This window comes from Poecilia mexicana, unplaced genomic scaffold (genome assembly GCF_051168715.1).
Source record: "Poecilia mexicana isolate PSO_F unplaced genomic scaffold, ASM5116871v1 scaffold_12, whole genome shotgun sequence".
Lineage (NCBI taxonomy): Eukaryota > Metazoa > Chordata > Actinopteri > Cyprinodontiformes > Poeciliidae > Poecilia > Poecilia mexicana.
The window spans coordinates 11,411,681-11,427,310 of NW_028263381.1; the positions used below are offsets into that span (position 1 = coordinate 11,411,681).

Consider the following 15,630-nt stretch of genomic DNA (forward strand, 5'->3'; position numbering starts at 1 on the left):
CATGTGCATTTTTGTTTTGTATAGCTGTGTCCTTTATTGAGCATCTGTAAAGGCTGAGATAAAAGTGTGCTGACACATAACTTGAAACAAAAGGCCTCAAGGTTAAAGGGAACATGGCAACAATCCAGAGGCAGAGGAGACGAGCCAGAGGTTAAATGTAAAGAGAGACAGGAAACCCATAAAAGATGCAATACAAGAAGATGAAAAGGGATGCTGTGGTTGAAAAGAAAACCATAATAATTTGGGTATTTTTAAAAAATATTCTCAAGTTTTAGCCTTGTGGTCCATTATGGCTCTGGTATTCCTCCACTGAACACCTATTTGCACTTTAGTGTCATATGATGTTTCAACCTAATATTGTATATCCAGTTTCCAAAGCTGAAAAAAAGAACAATAACTAACACCTGCTGAATTACTTTACTTTTGAATTCCATGGAGTTCACTACAAACACTCCTCTGTTTAAATAGCTCAAACATGAGCAATTTGTTAAAGCCTGAGGATCAATCTATGGCATAAGCCATAGGCGTTTAATTATGGCCTAACAGCGTCCTACCTGCAGCACAAAGCTTTCTGCATAATCTCAATTTGAAGAATGACAGAAATGTTCTGACAGTCAATGTTCTGTCCTAAAGCAACTTGCTTATGAAAAACCTTGTTACAGTTGATGCTATTGCTGTGGTATAGATCTTTACACTGCTGTTACTTTTTGCTGTAGATATTATTTACAACCAGTTTACAGTTATTTGGGTTTTTACAACTTGTCCAAACGGAACCTATTCTAAGCATGGCTTATCGCAGATAACAAACTACCAATTTAGGGCCCCGGCTTCTCTTTACAATTGTTCTAATGACAATGAATTCTAGAACACATATTGTTGTGGTTCACATCGGAAGTGTATTTTAATTGACATTATATGACAATCTGGAGCTAAATCAGTTCTTCTCTGCACTGGTTCCCTATGGTTCAGAGACGAGACGTACTTTTCTTAGTTTATAAATCAGTGAATGACTTGACACCAAAACACATTAAAAACCCCGCCACCATTGTATCAACCTTCCAGACCACTCAGGTCTGCAGGTTCTAGTCTACTCTGCATCCCTAGAATCAGAACTAAACATGGAGAAACAACATTTGGTTTTGATGATCCTCTAATCTGGAACCAATTTCTAAAAAGCTGAAAAATGTTGAAACACTGAGATATTTTAATGTAATATTATTAATCAGCTGCCTCTGATTAATAGCAACTGTAATAAAACAAACTGTAGTCTGTATCATTTCCCCTTATTTTGCCACTAAAAAATAATGTTTTGCTTGCTTAGCTCAATATTATCTATGATACTATCTAATTTGGATATACCTTTGTGGTAGCTGCATTGTCATGTCACCAAATCAATCACTCTTTACTAGAGTGAAGGACTATGGAGAAAAAAAAAGCTATTTTCTTGTGACTTTTTGTGAGAAGTGGACAAGTTGTAGCCGAAGGGATCTTCAATATTAATGTCTTCATCTGGTGTGTTGTTCTTCCTTGTACTTATTATTTCATTATCTAGAATTTCAAGATGACAATCTCAATTGGGAAGATTTTGATCTGTTGTTTCACTTAAAGCGTTTCATAAATTCCACTGAAGTTCTTTTGCTTCAGCGGATTTATGATTTTTGGACATTGCACCGCAAAAAAAGAACTGAATGCTGTTTATAGAACACAACGCTTCAAATATATATTGGAAAGCGTTAAGCTGATCATTTAGTGATGCTCCAGCTGATATCTTGTTTGAACAAACTCTTCCTACATAGCACAACTCATATGTTAAAACATGTGCAGTTAAGATGTAAACTTGCTCTTAGATTTTCTGTTGAATTTTGGTCCTGTTGAAAATAAAAAGGGCATTTTTTTTAAGAGATTGTCCTTTATGCCAATAGATTTATTTCTGTCTTTAGAGCAAATTTATTTTGGCCTCTTTACAGATGAGATAAAGAGTTAAGGAAAGGTAGGAAAGGAAAAGCAACAGAGCACTCTACACCAAATAATAGTGGAAAAGTATTGCAAACTAGCCATGGCGACGAACTTTGAAGTGTTTATTTGTTGACATCCACTACTAGTCCCTGCATAATTAAACTAAGGAATTAAATTGAAATGAGGTTGGCTTAAGGGTTAACGTTTTTAGGAGCTATGCAAATTAGTTTTTAGACCACTCAGTTAGAACTTAATTGAGTTTTTTTTTCTTGTTTTTTTTTTTATCCTGTATGCATCTTTTTGCCAAAGTTAGTAGCTTGGAAATTTTAGTTTGGCTTGTTCGGGTAAATCCGTACACGCTTCTTGAGTTTGGTGGTATTCAAATGTTTCTCACTTTCTTTTTTTTTTATATAAATATTTCTCCTAGGAAGTAGGTCGGGTTCAGCTTTTACACATTGTTCAGCTTTGCTTTGTGCCTGTCCCTTCCTGCTGGGGTTTAATTGTTTAGTGTGTCTTGTCAGCCCCTGTGTGTGTTTCTGTCTATTGTCCTGTCTTTTGTTATTCCGTCGGTAGTTTGTCTGTTCATCGGGCTCACACTCTTCCTCTGTTACATGTCTTCTTGTTCTCAGGCTACTAGTTTAAATTCATGATTTATTGGGCTGCACGGAATTACTAGGCTTTATGGTAAATTGTTTTATGTTGAACCTTTTAATTTATTTTTATAAAGGTTTTTTTTTTTTTTTTTTTTTTTTCCATCAAACCACTTTCTTTCGTGTCTTGAATTTGGACTTTCTGCTTCAAACTCTATCAGTTCCTGAGAATAATCCTACGAGTGTGGCACATGTGAAATATATAACCCTTTTAAGTAAACTTTGAAAGGATAATGTGCACTTATTTATTCCTCCTTTTTAGTTAGATAAATCTATTGGGCTCCCTTTAATATTTATTAACATATCTTGTTGATGTGCAGAGTCCACACGGCTTACAGAATATGCACAGTACGCCCAAGTATGTGGGAGTCTGCCTGATGTTATAGCTCTGTTAATTAGAATTAGCTCAAATCTAAAACTTGTGTGTACTGGCCCACTTTGTGTACCAGTGGGAACCCTGTTCTCTGGTAAATTTTGAAGTAAACGTTCTCCCTGCAGCTGGGCCAATTATCATACTTTTTTTTAATGAAAGAGTTATCATTTTTCAGTACTAAGCCAAAAGAATTGCAATCAAAATTAATTTTGGCAACTGAAGCCAGATTCTATAGTTCAAATATGGAATAAGGGCTTTACCCTTGTGTGTAATCTAACATTGATTCAAAATATGCTCTTACTTTATTATGCCTTAAAACTACATTATATAATGCCCACCAGGACTGGGCAATATATAATGTATGTGCAAATAATACCCAGGCTTTTAAAGTATGTTTTGTATAAGACTGTAACAAATCAGGTAAAAATAAGTCAGGTACAGTTCAAATAAGTGCTGAACTGTGTGTTAAATATTTAATCGAGAGTTCAGCAATTTATGGTAAAGTTTATACATTAAATCATGTTATTTACATCCAATTACTGCCAATAAATACTGAATTATTTTTGGAGGTGAGGTTTTTACCTTACTTTTGTATTTCTGAAAAAAAAAATAGGAATTGTTCTCATTTGATAAATTGAAACCAGCAATAATATATTCCATGATAATAACAGTTTGATGGCAATTTGGTTCTCAGTGTGTACAGTCTTTGTGCATGTTGGTGGTTTAAGAAAATCTAATTTCATTAGCCTGTTTCCTAGCTGTGACATTATAAAGCAATATAATTTAATGTTACCCATTAAAATGACCCACAGGATTTGTGCCAATTACGGATAATAGAGTCCCACCTTGCCATCAGGTTACCTTAAAACCTTATTTCCTCCTCTGGCAGTTACTGACCTTAACTTGGATCCACAAAAAAGATACATATTTGGTTAATACTGCTGCACACACAAATACAACCTTTTGTTGATTTGAGGTAGAAAAAAAAAAGGAAAGAGCATTGCATTTAAATGCCTTTCAGCTACAACCACACAAGCTCTGCATGCGCTAATTGTTTCTGGCACAGTGTCTCTGAGGTGCGGAGTAATAATGTAACAAGGTATTACTTACAGAAAGATGCACTCACATGATTTTTAAAGCTAAATTTGTTACAAGCTTGCAGTTTCAGCAGCATGACCCACAAAACCTTTATGGTATAAGGTGAGTGCCACACCAAGTTGCAATAGAGATACAAAATGGCAGATGAAGGGCTTAACGTTGGAGCATTATTCTTGTTATGTAGTGTAAGTCAAGTGTGTGTAAGTAACTTTGCAAACCCCCGAGGGAGAGGGAGAGCATGGCATCATCAGAATTGGCCTTCATATCCTCAGTGGTTGTAACCAGGCGTGAGACATTTGCCCTGACTGTTACTTGCCCTTAGTCACGGTCACAGGCAGTTAAGTGACCAATTCCAATTCATTTCTTGGGGCTAAATAATTATTTAGAAAATGTTGAACAAGACCCAGCCATAAGGGTTGCCTTGCTCTAATTTTAAGGCAATCCAATCTTGTTTAAATTGTTGTTTACACGTTAAAGGTCAAAGACATATGAGTAACCAAAGAGGTGTTAAGCACTGTCCTGGTGTGTCATGTAAATGGATATAGAATAATAGTTCATTTTTGGTGATGCCATATATTAATTAGTTCACATTGTTCATGTGACCTCACTGCATTCACTATGATAAAAAAAAGTTCATTTTTGAAAGCAGAGTCTCACTAAACTTTTTGTATGATTTGATATATCATTGTTGTCATAGATACAGGATTGTTAACTTTGACTTAATTAAATAAGCCTAAATAATGCCAAGGAGTGTGCCAGTCAGTTAATCAGTAGCATGTAAGTACAGACATGAGCCAAGCTCTGGTGGTTAAAGTGTTGCATGAGAAAAATAAACAAAGCAGTTGGTTAGTGTGTTTGTTAGGATTCAGAAATTTCCACTATAAGCGTTTATACTGGGAACACCAAGCTAAGGTGATCCCAAAATGCAACCACCTATCTATTGAACAAACCAAAAACAGAAACACAGACCATTATCCGCAACTCATGCGATAGACGGTTACAATGATGACAACTCTTTTTTTTTTTTTTTTTTTCATTACGGATGCCTTATTGTAGGTGTTTTATTTGGTTTTATTAGGCTGTGGGAGAACCACAAAGTACTTTGTGGCAAAGTGTTTATTTTTTTATGACTTCATACCTTTTTCTACACAGATATTTTTTGTGATTTGGAGCATATGTGTTAGAAGAAAAATATATTGCAGTAATGAGAGGAAAAACAAAACAGAGAAATGATCTTCTGCACTTCCCACCACAGCTTTATTATATCAGCTCGAGCTCATTAATGTGATTTAACCACGGTAATAAGTAATGCTAGTCACACTGGTGCAAACACATCAGTAAATGATTGGCACAACCCATGATGCAATATCATAGAAATGCTGATGTAGTCTTTTCTGTAAATAACAGAACCTAAACCATGTGCTTATAATCCCACATGCCGCATATCCCTTTCTGACATTACCTCATTTTCAAACTGTTTTGGCCTTGAATAAATATGCACTGTTACATTGTATTTTTGTATTCACTCTTCGGCTACTGCCTTAATGAGTAGTTGGAAGAAGAAGAAAAAAAATCGAGATATTGTGTAACATTCAGGAGAAAAGTCCTGTGATGTCGAAGTGAGAAGAATTTTCACTAGATTTTTCTTGAAAATAATGCACTTTCAATGGGCTTAAATCCAGGTATGTGTCTGAGAATATGCCAGGTGTAGACAAGCAGCAAATATGGGGACTTTCTGGAAAACCGGGACATCCAATTTCTCAATATAAAACTGCTTGCCTGGATACTCTAATCTCATACTTATGTATTGTGTTAAGAACTCTTTTTGCAGGTTATAAACATGGCAATCTTTAACAAATGGAAATGTTTTCAATCCTATCACATTTGCTATATGAGCAAACATTTTTTTAAAAACCAAAGCCACATAAAACTGATTAAATTAATATTTGTTACTTGTAGGGGAAGAGGCTCTGACCATGTATCTGGCCAAGAACAAGCTGGACAGAAAGCTGGTCAATGCTACGCAGAATGTGGAAGCCCTCCATCAGCTGGCATCATCCTACTTTATTGACCGGGATGGTACAATGAGGAAGTTGCATGAGATCCAGATCTCCACAAATGCCATCAAGGTTTGTATATTTTTACCATTAATATACCATGCAATGTATATTTTTACCATTGCATCATAACTGCAACATTAACATGATACAGTTATGATACAAAGACTGAAAAACAGAATTCACAGAAAAACATAATTTGTTCGTATGAATTATGTTGAGAACATAGTTTCATTTGCACACTACCCACAAATAGGGTACTTTTGTTCAAGATTGGAGATTTTGCTTTTACTAGCCATAGTGCTTTTATCATTACCCTAATGATGCAAATCTGCACAAAAAAGGAAAAAAAAAAGCCAAGCCATTTGTGCTCAAGCTGTTTCTGCCTGAAATATTTTCAGCAATGAAGTCATTCACTAATTCTGCAGACACTGAGGCAATGGAGCTAGAAACCAGAGCAATTAAATATTGATACCATTGAGCAATATTATCAACCCAAACCAAATGGCCTTTAGAAAGATCCTGACCATGTTTCAGTAATTAAGCCATATGGTCATTCTTGATTTGCACAAAGAAGGAGGTTATTGAGTTGTGTAAAAAACAATTTTACATTTAACCACCTTTTATGTACTTTGTATTAAAATGACAAGCTCAAATTATACAGATTACTGGAACTATAAATGCCTTTCATTCTTTTAATATTAATATTATTGTATAATGATTGGGGATGTTACGGCAATGTCATAACGTCCCTTGTCTTTTATAACCTTGTTTATATGCTCCATGTTGTCTTGACATTGAATCTACTAGATTATTAAAACAAACACAGACATTTAAACAAATTAATTAATAAATACATGAAAGTGAACATGAGTGTATAACTACTTCTCAAATTTGGCAGTTAACTTGATTAGCAAGTCTGCATAACAGCAACAATAACAATCAGGCATAATATTATGGTCTGTAGCTATGCAGCACCATACATAATTGGCATGTATAGCAAATAGTGGTGTATGTATACATACATATAGAAGGACTTTTTATACTATATTAGAAATGCATATTATGTATTAAAAAATGCTTATAAACAAATAATTGAACTCCTTTGTTCAATAACAAACATTTCATTGCCTAAAATGCAATGACATAGCATTCTTTTAGTGAACGTTTGATCATTTGCAAAAGAGCACGTTTCCTGAAACTAGCTAGCTAACTAAACTAGCTAACATTACTGTCTCTATTATATTATGTTATGTGTATCACGTAAGTGAGTGTGTGTATGATCCAACCAACCAATCAAGTAGGTAGGTAGGTAGGTAGCCTAAGTAAGGAGGCTCAGAGTTCGCTCTCCACAGCCACTTGTTCCAGCTCCTCTGGGGGAACCCATGGCATTCCTAGACCAGCCGAGAAACATCGTCAGCGTATCCTGGGTCTTCCCCAGGCCTCCTCCTGGTGGGACATGCCCTAAACACCTCACCAGAGAGGCGTCCAGGAGGTATCAGATGCCGAGTCACCTCAACTGGCTCCTCTCGACATGAAGGAACAGTGGCTCCACTGGATATCTGACCTTCTCACCCTATCTGGGCGAGCCCAGACACCCTACAAGGAAAACTAATTTTGGCCACTTGTATCCGTGAACTCGTTCTTTCGGACATGACCCGACGCTCATGACCATAGACGAGGGTAGGAACTTAGATCAACCGCTAAATCAAGAGCTTCACTTTTTGGCTCAGCTCTCTCTGCACCATGACAGTTCGGTACAGTGCCTGCTTCACTGTAGATGCTGCACCAATCCACCAGTCGATCTCCTGCTCCATTTTTTCCTCATTGGTGAACAAGATCCTGAGATACTTGAACTCCTCCACTTGGGTCAGGACATCCTCCCTGACCTGGAGAAGACACTCTATACTTTTCTGGCTCATTTATTTATGCATTTATTTCAATAGCTATGAATTTTTATTTTATTTATTGAGATGATAAAAGAAAGAACCTTGAACACATTGATCAACAGGTTTTGTATGTCATTCAACACACTCTCTCTCTTGGTTTTCTCATCCAGGGTGTCAGACACACACAGATAATAAAGATGCACAATAAAGTATAGGTAGTAATGTTAGCTAGTTGGTTAGATAACTAGTGTTGGCTAACTTTGAAGAAGGCTAATCTGTTGAATTGTGACAATAACGCTGTCACAGTACTCATGATTGACACACAAACACATTTGTGAGATAAAAAATAAAGATAATACTTATATGTAAGAGTTCTTGCTATGTAAAATAATATTATTCACTGGTGACAGTTAGGTCTCAGTGTGTTTGGTTCACAAAAGTCACAGTTGGTAAGAAACAAAGATTCCCATTAAATTCCATAGAAAATGAATATCCCATTCTTCCACTCACGGAAGAATGGGGTAGTAACATAAGACATGCTATTTCTTAAAATGTATAAAAGGTAAATTAAAAATTTGAATTACATGATATCAGTAACATGTTTCTTGAGGAATACCTGGAATATGATGTGATGAAAACTTTTCATTACAAAGATATTGCAAAAGATGACCTCACCGGGTCAAAAAGGACCCAGTTACACATCAGAGGGTTCAATGCAAAATGCATATATCTTTTGTTCTTTGAGCTTGTATTCTCCAGCTAACGAATAATAAATGACCAAATTTGTTCATGGTTTTTCTCAATCAATTCATCATGATTAGTATGATTAATTATTTCAGCCCTAACATACATGTATAAGATGTATAGATATTTCTGCAGACTTTTTTTGGATTTTACATCAATAAATGATATTTTGTGCAAAAATTTGAATTATAACCAAAATTTTAACAGAAATTGAATTATTCTGTTTTTCAAGGTCACAGCAAAACTCTGTAGAGGACATAATAAAACCTTGTTTATAAATATGTTGGACTCAACTTAATCAAATAAAAGTTTATAAAAAATCAAAAAGAAAAAAAGAAAAACTCTCATCAATGTTGTCACATATCTGTGCTTGCACACCTGCACAACAATTGCAAGTACACGCAGTGCTCACCCCACCAAAGCTTAACAACCCTGTCTTCATTTAGGGAGCACCTTTCCAGCTTTTTGTTGTTTTGAGTGACAAGTGGATTAAGGGGCTTTGGCAGATGAGACTTCAGGTAGCAGGAAGTCAAGCATGACAAAATTAAGCAGACCTGACAGCGACTGCTGCTGAGTCAGTTTCTAGGGAAAGCAAGGCAAGTGGTGTTGGGAAGACAGAGCCTCGATGCGGCACACGCACTGACGCACATGTCACTGCAAAGCAGAGTGGACTCTGTGCCTGTTCATCAAAACTGATGGAGCTATAGCATATGTGAAGAAATGGGGCCTTGCCTGAGCTCAGAATAGACCTTAAAATGCATCAGTGAGAGGTGAAGGGAAAAGTTAGTAAATGGTGTATGAGATAACCTTTCTATGTTCTTATCATGGGAATATTTATCCTCCATAGGATTTAAAAAGGTGCTTTTCTTCAAACACATAACAGAACATTTCTGTTCATGTAAAAACAGCAAAGAACATTGGTTTTGCTTTAAGATGGGTATCTTTCAAACATGGGTCTCCAGGACCTCCATGACTACTCTAACATGTTTGAGATATGGCACATCGAGAAAACCTATATCCAGTGTGAAAGCAATCTTGACACTGCAGTTCTTCACATCAACCTTCCCAGGCAATTCCTACAGTTTTGCATCAAGATCATATCTGTACTGAAATAAACCCTTTAGTCAACCATCTTATTTGCAATTTGGAGGTGTGTGTGCTTCTACAGAGTTGTAAGTCTTATTCCAATAAGATTCCACTGCAGTGGTCTCTATTTGTAAACTATAAGCTCAACACAAAGCAATCTCTACATCAAAATGGTTTGATTAGGCCACTGTAATTTTAGTTTTAGAGCTCATGGATTGTTTGTTTTAATTGGATGGTGAGACCCTTTTTATTACAGCTTGAGCAGTAAAAGAAGGGAATTTATCTTGAAGTTCCATCACCGTGGGGGAAATAATCAATTGCTTCAATTGCTGCCAGCCTGATTTAGACATTATTGGTGCACTGGCCTGAAACCAGCATAGACAGACTTTCAAATTATATGATGACAAGTAAAAAGGTGTTTATGGGTTCCACCTCAGGGATAGGTGACTGGTTCTGCAACAAGGATTTGCCACACAGGATCTAGTATCCTAATCCTTATACTGCCATCAAGAGAATGAACCACAATAATCTTATCACACAAGTTGTGTGCTTGTTCAAAAAAGTAGGGCATTTGTCACTCTCTCTTCTAGATGCACCCCAGAAGACCTATCCAGGCCTCGACAGAGAACATCTACCTTCTCACTGATTTTTTTTTTTTTATTATTTTTTTTTATCTGTTTAGAGAACAATAGACTTTTTTTTTAATTTTTTATAAATTTAACTTCATGTTTGTTGAAAACAATGCTCTGCTAAGGTTTTTCATGAATGTCAGAAAAATGTGCACTAGCAAACAAAAGAAGTAAAAAAAAGTCAATGACTGTGTGCAGATGTGACTGTAGAATCATCATGTAAACTCCAAGACGACTCTGGTTCAGACATGCAACAGATAAAGCAACTCTGTACCCTTGAGGGAATATTTATGTTGTACTGTAATAACAGTATTATCCGCCAACCATTATTTTATTCTTTTTCAGTTCTTTTTGCAATAATTTATACAGTGAAATTAAATGGTCTCTTTATGAATTAATTCATAACTCATTATGCTTAAATACATCTGGAATGTAGAACACAACAAATACCTGAAGACTGAAATAGTATAAGTGAACCATAACAAGGGCAACACCATCCCACCAGTCACGTTGGCAACAGACAGACAATGATCAGAATGTACAGAGGAGGCAGAGTCCATCAGAAAGCACGGATCTATAAACACAGAGAACAAGGCCTTTTCTCCTTCACTATTGATTTGGTATGTCGGTGAAACCTGCTTTGGAGAGCAAACGTCCAATCAGTCGAAAAGGAAAAATAAATAAAAAAAAGCCTATTGGTCAATACTGCAAAAATGTTTCAGACATTTTCTGTCTCCAAATAAGTTAGTTGAGGGCAGATCTACTACTAGTTTAGATGGGTTTTAAGGTTTAAATGATAAAAACTACAATTCAAAAAGATTTTTTTTATTTTTTATTCCCTATTGCTCATGCTGGTAACTTGTACTGAAATATGTTGGCTTTCTTTTATAAAATACATCTACAATGAATATTAATTTTAGACCTGAGGCCAGTTTAGATACCAGCCATTATGTCAAATTAACATGGGAGAAGGACCATCTGGCTTGTTATTAGCTAACAGTTCAAAAGGCAGCCTGTGCTGTTTGTGGGCATTTTGGTTCACTATAATGCATGGGCAACCTTATGGGCACAGTTAATACTGGACAATATGCCGGGGTTGTTTGTAGCAACATGTGGTAGTCTAGTAACCAAACAAGTCGGGTCAAAACAATTAGGTCTTTCTACTGAGCTGGTCTGACTAAAGATCAGACCTGCTTTTAGCTGTATAACATAATACAATAAAATATAATATAATATATGATGAAACTGGTTTATCAAGTCAATTCAGTACTCGCTTTCACCCCCCACTTCTACGCCACTCCTGCATGATTTATTTTTATTTTTTTCAAATATTCCCTTATTGTAATAATATAGTGCTGATTATTGTGACCAAAATCATCCAACCATCCATCCATAATGGTACACTTATTAGTACAAAAATATCCGGTACTACGCATATTTACAGAACAATTTCGACAGTACAGTTGCTTCATTACAAAGTCTAAAAATCAAAACAAGTCCAAAATGATTCTGATGTGTTATTTTCAAATATGGTCAAACTCATATTTAAAAATGTTCAAAACATCAGCATTGACCCTTTTCAAGTGGTTATTTTGTCATATGTTCTAATACAACTAATACTTGGATTGCTATTTTCTTATTGTAAAATTTGTTTATATTAGTGGCTCATTTTACTAAGTGAAAAACATTAAACACATTAAACAGATCACATTCGAGCCAATGTTTTCAAGCCTTTATTTTTGTAAAGTTTGACAATGTTCCACTTACAGCTAAGAAGAACTCAACCCTAAAGATTAAAATATTACCTCAGAGCAATAAAAAAATAATTTGAATACAGAAATCGTGCATGTTTAGATGACAGTTGCATATTACGTCAGTCAAAATTTAGTGTTCAAGTGAAGACGACAAGTTTTCAATCCCAAACAAAATAAAGGTTAAAGATGAGTCAAAATGCTATTGTTGAAGCACGTGATTCAAATAGGATTCATACATAGCAAAATCTAAATAATGTATTGTCAAATAAAATGACTGCCAGGTTAGATGATTAATTGTGTTGTTATTTGACTACTAATGAGGCAGTAAACAACTATGTGAACATCAGGACAGACAGCGGGGTATGCAACAATCAGTCTTTGATGACATCAGGCAACTGTGCCGACTCTCGTAATAATTGTCCTCATTTACAAGCACCATATTTTTTTTATCAAAGAGATATACAAACAGTTATCCGTTTGTTATTGGTATCCAACAGGTTTAGCATACTGTGCAAGCTGCAGCAGTTAAAATGATGAAAACTCATTATATAACATTTTCAAGTTCTGATATAAAAATTGATGACTGAGGAGTACTTATTTTATTATTGAATAAAGTTATATAATGACCAGTAATGTCCAGGGTGCTAAGTTTGAGATGTGATTTCAGCAGAAGTGGGCTGCTATCTAAAAGTTCTGTCCTCCCTAATAACATCCAGATGCTCTCCTATAAATGGACTGACTTGATGAGTGATTCTGTGCACATTAGCAACCTTAATGAATCAAGTATTTCAGACTTAAAATGTTTCCTACAGACTATCCACATTATATAATATTTATATTATTATGAAAGGAAACAAATGATATTTTTCACTTTGATTGTGCCCTTGTCTGTTGTGTTTTTTCTTTTTTTTAATGCACACAAACTTGCACTCAAACAAACAAGCAGCTTTCAAACTGGCCTGGGGTTACTGTGTAAAGAGATAGGACGGGATAGACGTGGGGTGAGAAGGATTTCTGTAAAATATGCAAAGTCTCTTTTACTAAACAGAAAAGTAAATAAATCACAGAACTCTTTTGGCACAGTAGTCATATTGATATACAATATAGTGCTTTAAATATTGTATTTCAACTCCTACTAAAGAAAAGTCCAAACACATTCTTCTGTTCATTTTGGCACATTTCTGTGTATGTAGAAAGGTTCAGCTTCTCCTGCTGTGAACAATACCATCCCTTGCTGATAGAAATAAATGACATGCGGTTGTTGTCTCTGTGCGGCTGAACTCGAATGCTTCAAGCCAGGACTCCAGCGGGTCGGGTCATTTAGGAATGAAATAAGATACTCAATGAAGTGTTGTAATGGAAAGAAAATGTCAATTTTACGACTGAGTGTTTTTCTGCAGGAATGTCTGATGATGCCGGAAAAAGTGTGATGAGGAATTAACTGGGCTGTTTGTCCACGTGAGCCTGCGTGCTTTCATGACCATGTCAGCATGTATGTGAGTGTGCGGCTGACTGCGTGAGGTTGTTTCCGTTCATGCATGATGTGTGGTAGTAAATAGGTGTGCTTTCCCCACACGAGTGGAAGTTATGCTTGCTGCAACCACCACAAGGTCACCTATTCGTACAGTGACCGATTTACACTAGCAATCAATATGCATACTTCCTGATGATGCTGCAGTGCTGTGGATGGTAGTGGTGTGCCAACCACAGCCAATGATCTTATCTCTTATTTCATGCTCCAGTCTAGTGAATCTCACGCAAGGTGAAATATATAACATGTATGCAGTATGACCCAGATTCCTAAAAAAAACAACAGTTACAAAGTTTAAAGCATTTTATTTGCAATTTGTATGTAGTAAAAACAATCTAAATATATTTAATGCGCAGTGCTGTTTTAGCTTTAAAACTTGAATATGCCACAGTTGTAATTAGACAGTTATTTTTTGTAACAATTAACTTTGTAAAAAATCTGATTTACATAAAATGTATCTTCATTACCTCTGCATCCCTACAGCGCCACCTCCTTGTGAGACTGGCGGGAACACCGGCGCCAAATGCACTATTTATGAATTATTGAAGAGAAAAAATGTCCTCCGAGATTTTCCACGACCAGGATAGGAGAACTACTGAAGAGCAAGCCTTTTCATTTTCTATGTTGCCATAAATAGCAAGTCATTAAGAAAATGGCAGGTGACGGGCAGATTAGGAGAGGCACAGCAGAGGAGATGTGTAATGGAGACAGTTGAACCTTACGGTATTCGTCCCAGGCCCACTCATCTATCTCATTGCCTTCATTCCTTGTCTTTGTTATTGTACAATAACAAATCAGGGTTTTTTTTCATCCTTATGGGTCTTTCAAGTATAATTGCAAGTTAGACACAAAGTGTCATGTGAGGTTTGGTTTCAGAGAACACATCCTGTGAAGGATATTTTTAAAAACACAAGTAAGAAGTTACCACTTCCATGACAACCACATGTGTTCTTGCAAAAATAATGAGTTTTTTTTTTTGCATACTGCTGTAATTAGTTTGGTTTGTTTGTCTTTGCACACTGAAGCATTCAGTACATATTCAACCAAGGGTAAGTGTGATATCTAATAAAAAGAGAGAGAGAGAGAGAGAGAGAATGTAAGTCCGTATCTATGCCGTACTACATCAGATCACTTATTCTTCTCTGTGTTCATGCCTCATTAGGCGGCCATTGCATTCACATGTCACTTTTTGAGTTTACATCTCTACATTTAAATCCTAAAAATCCTAAAGAGAGTTGGAATTGAACTTTTTATAGTGGCTACATCTATTAGCATGTTTGATTTCTTTTGTTTGTTTGTTTTTTTTTTTTTTTATGAAATGTAGTAGAAGATGTAATGTAGAAATCATGTGCTAGTCATTACTTCCTATGTGGATAAACAGATTTGGTCAATCAGGCTAATTTCTCATAAAGTATACTTTGTTCATTTCTGCTGCAACTTTCTATTTACAATTTCTGCATTGTGAGATGTAGGGATGCAACTGGTAATTGGACTAGAGGTCAAATTGATTAACTAACGCAGCAGAAACAATAGCCCATATGGGATACATAGTCAGAGATGTAAGCAGAGTAATCTATTTTCTCTTTTCCATACAAATATAGACACTAAGTGCCCAGAAGCACTTAGTGTCTATATTTAGATTTGAATGTCTTGTTTTTTCTGTGACTGAAAAGTTTACATAAATGAAGAAAGTTTTCAAACATTGTGGGCTTTTGGGAAAAAGGCAGTTGAATATATTTAAGAAAACTTTAGATCTCATGTGCATTATCTTTTATTTACCCAGTTAGATTGTAGTCCTGATGGCAGATGACAATTAAAGTGAACGTTCCAGAACTGTGATTTTTGACTGTGTGCTGTGATACA

The 15,630-nt window shown here is 35.8% G+C and overlaps 1 protein-coding gene across 1 annotated transcript in view; it reads left to right on the plus strand.

The window, feature by feature from the left end:
- brinp1 (BMP/retinoic acid inducible neural specific 1) overlaps window positions 1-15,630 on the plus strand; it is a 62,309-nt gene that overhangs the window by 11,974 nt on the left and 34,705 nt on the right. Inside the window, exon 3 of the mRNA XM_088010924.1 lies at window positions 6,037-6,206. Coding sequence (XP_087867050.1) covers window positions 6,037-6,206 — 170 coding nt within the window. The remainder of the gene's footprint in view (window positions 1-6,036; window positions 6,207-15,630) is intronic.